The 6,284-nt window shown below is 37.5% G+C and overlaps 1 protein-coding gene across 1 annotated transcript in view; it reads left to right on the forward strand.

Annotated features, from left to right (window-relative positions):
* fap (fibroblast activation protein, alpha) overlaps positions 1–2,936 on the forward strand; it is a 106,538-nt gene extending 103,602 nt beyond the window's left edge. Inside the window, exons 25-26 of the mRNA XM_028806401.2 lie at positions 1,211–1,284; positions 2,804–2,936. Coding sequence (XP_028662234.2) covers positions 1,211–1,284; positions 2,804–2,902 — 173 coding nt within the window. The 3' untranslated portion in view covers positions 2,903–2,936. The remainder of the gene's footprint in view (positions 1–1,210; positions 1,285–2,803) is intronic.
* Positions 2,937–6,284: the final 3,348 nt, after the last annotated feature.

The following is a 6,284-nucleotide window of genomic DNA, read 5'->3' on the forward strand; positions in this document are numbered from 1 at the left end:
TACTGCATCCACTGTGCTTCTGACAGCTCAGCCAAGAAATTCAGTGCATGCAGGTTGTGGGGTGTAACATTAATTAACGCCTGTACTACAACATGCTGTATGATCGGTATCCTACTGACTATTTACAAGAACAATTGATTTTGGGGACGATCATAACTAAAACAAATCAAAATTACAAATGACAGATTATACTTTGCTACAATTACACATTTAAAACCTTGGGAGTATATTACTCCTACACATTTAAAATTACATTGGCTACTTGTACCTTTACGCATTCAGTGCGGAATCTTCTGAATTTAGTTTCATGGTCTCGCTCTGCCTCACCTGTCTTCTTTATTAGGTTCATATACTCCATCGTGTTCATTTTGTTCTTCTGACTCCTTGCTGTTATCCATTCCACTCTTCAGATTGCGTAGTATCGGTGATTGGGCTTTTAGTGTATCAAGGCCACGGTTATGGAATGCCCTGCCTTTGTAGGCCCGTACATGTACCTCACTTTCTGTTTTTAAATCTAACATTAAAACCTAGCTTTTAAATATTGCTTTGTGTTTTTCTTGTTAATTATGTTTGTATATTGGACTGTTTGATGTAATGTATATTGTTGTACAGTGTCCTTGGGTACCTTGAAAGGAGTTTCTATTATTACAGTTATTATTTTTATTAGACCTATGCCTCAGCACAATCCTGTCTCTAAGCCCTGCCGGCAAGTCCTCTGACCTCATGGCTTGGTTTTGCTCTGACAGACTTTGTCAGTTGTGGGGCCTTCTATGGACAGGTATGTGCCTTTCCTAAACATATTGAATCAATTTAATTCACCATACATGGACTCCAAAAAAGATGTAGAGTAAGAGAATGCAATGCATTTTAGCCACATTTCAAGTGTCAGTGGAAAAGCTCTGAATACTTGTGACAATGTGATTATTCATTTTTTTGTTTTTCATAAATCTGTCAAAATTCCTACAGTCCTGTTCCTGCTGTGTCATTCTGGGAATAGAGTGCTATCTAATGAGGAAAAAAAATATTTTTAAATGATTTTAGCATAAGGCTGCACCATAACAAAATGTGAAAAAGGTGAAGGGGTTTTAATACTTTTTTGAAAGAACTATATTTAAGAATTAGGATTTTTTTAAATGCATATCTGTTATTATGCTCTTTATATTAGCACTAACAGTCCATTAATCTGTTTTTTTTCTTTGGTCATATTTAGATAATGTTCACTTCCAGCAAGCTGCACAGATTTCAAAAGCACTCGTGGATGAAAATGTTGATTTTGAAACAATGGTATTTGATATATTATCATACTTAACGTACTGAAGTGTTAATACCAGTGAAACGGAGGTCTATTTTGTTTTAAGATTAAAAAGTAAATAACTGAATTAGCGTAACACTTTGCATCAATCTGAGGGAGCACTGAAAAAAATTATCTTAGCTGGCCTTGTTGCAAAAATTCCAAGCTCTGAAATGTTCTCCACTTTGCACGTAGTGACCAGGAATTGCCCTTATATTTTATTTTCAATAATTAGGATACCCATATGGCGGAAACACAACTCTGCTACTCTTGGAAGGAACAGTACTGCTTTCGACTGGGGACATGAAGCAGTTTCAGTTAATTATTAAGCACACTTTGACTAAGGAGGAGGAGAAGGAGGAGGTTGGAAGCATGTGCTGATAGTGCCTTGCTGCACCCACCACACCACGAACCACCTGGATTAGTTCTCATTAAAATGTCAGAGCAAAACTATGTGAAAAAAAACTATTATGGTTGTATAGCTTCAATTCTGGGTGAGGTTTATCAACTTTTGGCCAGGAAAACAAAGATAAGATGCATGTTGAGTGCAGTGTGTTCTTCTGAAGTCATGCACAAGAAGACCCCCACAGACAGGTACAGCTTAGAAAGGCTGTGTGTAGAATTTGGGGTGACGCTCAAGTAAACACCGAGTTAAATAAACATTCAGACAGTGCCATCCAGTACGCCTTCAGACTGCTAGCCATGTCTGTCACTACACAAATCTACTCTCTATATATAAAATCCTAAGCCTAAAAGTGCCACGATTTTGTGCAACGATTTTAAGTAATGTTTTTATGTCACGTTTTTTTGTCACACTTTAAATCTTTCTTATTTTAAAACCTGTTCATAATTTTTCAAACATTAATGTGATGTTAGATTTTCAGATTCTTATTCCGTTTTTAAATTATAAACTAAAAAATATCAAGAACTCATGTCCTGCGAGATGAGGCTTTGTGCCAAGAGATTTAACTATGCCCGGGGCCAGAAATAAAAGACAAAGAGTAGATGACAAAGACAGCTGCTGTACAGGCTTTTAAATGTTCGAAGCGCCGCGTGAAATGCAGATCACGCGGCACGGCAGTAGCAAGCCAGCAGCTGATTGAACAAAGAGGAGGTTAAAAAAAAAAATCTGTATTTGTTTCCCATTGTATCGCCATTTAAGAGGGGGTTTGGGAGGAGCGACCGCGTCTCCTTGGAGTGTGTTCAGCCCCCCTCTTTACAATGCAAGCGGCAGAGATGCCAAGTGGTTGGTGTATAGCGCAGGCCAGGGGGGTTGGCGAGCGAATCAAGCAGGGGGCGAACCCTCTAGTTTTAAAATATTCTAATAACTGTATATTCATATGACAGCTGTGAAATGTTTATGCTCATATTAACTGACCTGTACACAACATAAGCGTGAGGTTAAGCATAGTATGTTTTTAAGCATATATTGTAGTTCTAAGAAATCATGTAGTTGTTCTCAGAATGATTTCTGCACTTAACAAATCTTATTTTTCTTTATTCTTATTACAGTGGTACACAGACAAGGATCATGGCCTGGATGGTTCCGCACATAGACATGTCTACATTCATATGAGCCATTTCCTAAAGCAATGTTTTTCATTATCATAGCAAGACCAAACCAAAGCATTTCAGCTGCTTACTTCTGACTTTTTTAATGTTTCTGTTTTACAAAAACACAATCGATATTAAATTTTACCCAAAATATTTTTGACTGTGATATATGCAGGGTAAAAACCATGAAAAGTCTATGCTATATTTAATTATGTTTTTTGATGTACAGTAATCCCTCGCTATATCGCGCTTCGCCTTTCGCGGCTTCACTCCATCGCGGATTTTATATGTAAGCATATTTAAATATATATCGCGGATTTTTTGCTGGTTCGCGGATTTCTGCGGACAATGGGTCTTTTAATTTCTGGTACATGCTTCCTCAGTTGGTTTGCCCAGTTGATTTCATACAAGGGACGCTATTGGCAGATGGCTGAGAAGCTACCCAACTTACTTTTCTCTCTCTCTCTCTTGCGCTGACTTTCTCTGATCCTGACGTAGGGGGATTGAGCAGGGGGGCTGTTAGCACACCTAGACGATATGGACGCTCGTCTAAAAATGCTGAAAGATTATCTTCACGTTGCTACCTTCTGTGCAGCTGCTTCCTGAAGCGACATGCTGCACGGTGCTTCGCATACTTAAAAGCTCGAAGGGCACATATTGATTTTTGATTGAAAAACAAACTGTCTCCCTCTCTCTCTCTTTCTCTGCTCCTGATGGAGGGGGTGTGAGCTGCCGCCTTCAACAGCTTTAAAAGCCAAACAGCCTTATTGATTTGTTTGCTTTTCTCTATCTCTCTGACATGATCTGCTCCTGCCGCGCACTCCTTTGAAGAGGAAGATATGTTTGCATTCTTTTAATTGTGAGACGGAACTGTCATCTCTGTCTTGTCATGGAGCACAGTTTAAACTTTTGAAAAAGAGACAAATGATTGTTTGAAGTGTTTGAATAACGTTCCTGTCTCTCTACAACCTCCTGTGTTTCTGCGCAAATCTGTGACCCAAGCATGACAATATAAAAATAACCATATAAACATATGGTTTCTACTTCGCGGATTTTCTTATTTCGCGGGTGGCTCTGGAACGCAACCCCCGCGATGGAGGAGGGATTACTGTAATTCAAAATCAAGTTTTTGCATGAAATTTCCATAAATTTGTTTTCTTCATTATTTATGTTACCTTTAACTGATTTTGTTTTGTATTTGATACAATACCATTAAAATCATATTTTTCAATAAAAAGGTGTGAGACCTCTCTTACATTTCAGTAAAAAATCTAAACTGTTCCATTTGTGAATGAAAGGTTAAAGTAATGACTGTTAGATTATTTGTGAACTTGAACATAATACGTTAAAAAATGTTTACCTTTATGAAAATGTGTACATTAAATCACAAAGTGCTGAAGTGCTGGATAAACTACATTTTTATTTTCTATCTTGTTAAATATGTTGATTGAATAAAAAACATGAAAATAATATTTGATGCACAAGCAGAGTTTTTTTTCACTAGAATCAAATTAACATTCCTGTTAATGAGCTCCAGTTAGTTAGTAGAGTCGTACCAAAATAGGTGGATTGGCAGATAATTTGGAATCCGTTAAATCATTACAAAAGGACTTAGACAGCATACAGGCTTGGGCAGATTTGTGGTAGATGAAATTTAATGTCAGTAAATGTAAAGTATTACACATAGTTAGTGAAAATGTTAGGTTTGAATACACAATGGGAGGTCTGAAAATCAAAAGTACACCTTATGAGAAGAATTTAGGAGTCTCAGTGGACCTGACACTGTCATCTTCCAGACATTGTTCAGAAGCCATTAAGAAGGCTAACAGAATGTTAGGTTATATAGCGCCCTCATATGTGGAGTACAAGTCTAAGGGTGTTCTGCTCAAGCTTTATAACACACTGGTGAGGCCTCATCTTGAGTACTGTGTGCAGTTTTGGTCTCAGGGCTACAAAAAGGGTTAGCAGCGCTAGAAAAGGTCCAGAGAAGAGCGACGTGGCTGATTCAGGGCTACCAGGGATGAGTTATGAGGAAATATTAAAAGAGCGGAGCCTTTTTTAGTTTAAGCAAAAGAAGATTAAGAGGTGACATGATTGAAGTGTTTACATAGATTGTTGTAGATACGAAACACACATCAAATTATTTCCCCTTACAATTCTGGGTAGCTCACTCCCAGATAATCAATCAAGGCTGGAACTGGGAGAACTTCTTGCCCGCTCTGTGGCGGTGGGGGGGGATGGTATAGCAGGCTGCTTGCTGCTTGGGCTTATCGACACATTTAGAAGACAAAAGACGCTGGCAGAGAGGTGCAAAGGGGTTTAAGGTGGGTTTACGAGTTTTTTCATTGGCGCTGGTAATTCTAGTGCTAAGGGTAAATTTCACACTAACATTAGAAAGAGGACACAGAGGACCAAAGACACTTGGAATAAGCTGCCAAGTAGTGCGGTAGACAGTAGGAGTTTAGGGACTTTCAAAACTCGACTTGATGTTTTTTTAGAAGAATCAAGTGGATTGGACTTGCAAGCTTTGTTGGGCTGAATGGCCTGTTCTCATCTAAATTGTTTTAATATTCTAGAAAGCCTGATTGGGAAACTTGAATCTTACACAACAGTGAAGGGAAGGTAATATAATTATAGTCTAATTAAAGTTTAAGGGATGTTTCTGTATCTACTGTATTTGTTATTATTCATATTAATGCAACAGTTTTTAGTACTGTGTACACTTTGATGAATAACCGCAATAACAAATTAGAAAAAATAATTAGTCTGGGAGCAGCAACGTTCAGTGCTTTCAGGATTTTGTGACTCTTGGGGAAAAAAGAAAGCGCACAAGACTGAAGAGGCCATTAAAGTCAGACCCCTTCATTTATTGCAGACTTCAGTGTAAGTTTATTTGGAAATGGAAAAATTTGCTATTTTTGGCGATCAATCTGCACTCAGTAATTCATAATGACAAAATGAAAACAGGGTATCAGAAAGGTTTGCAAATGTATTAAAATTCAAATTCAACTTTACTAAACCCTGCTCCCTAGAAGGGTCCTCTCTTGATCTGCCCCTATATCACCACAGCTGTTGCTTCAAAAGAGTGCAATATGCACGTTTGGTTGAAAATGCATTTTGTTCTTTTTGATAACCAAATATGCAGTATATTGTCCATTGCTGTGCAGATTATTTGGTCATAAATTTTATTGCTCTTTAAAAGAAAGTTGCAATCCATAATTTGCATCACCTAGGCAGACACAACTTAGAAGACAGTTGTAAATACTGCAGTTTGAACATGGAGTGGCTGAAAAAATAGGCATTTTAATGTTAACTTGTTGTTTAATTATGACTAAAAGAAAAAAGTGAGCTGTTTTTTATAATCTACTATTCTGTCTAGACTAAAAAAGATACATTAAGTATTTACAGTATCTCCTTTTCAATATTACTGATCAATATT

The sequence above is a fragment of the Erpetoichthys calabaricus genome, chromosome 8, assembly GCF_900747795.2.
Source record: "Erpetoichthys calabaricus chromosome 8, fErpCal1.3, whole genome shotgun sequence".
NCBI lineage: Eukaryota > Metazoa > Chordata > Cladistia > Polypteriformes > Polypteridae > Erpetoichthys > Erpetoichthys calabaricus.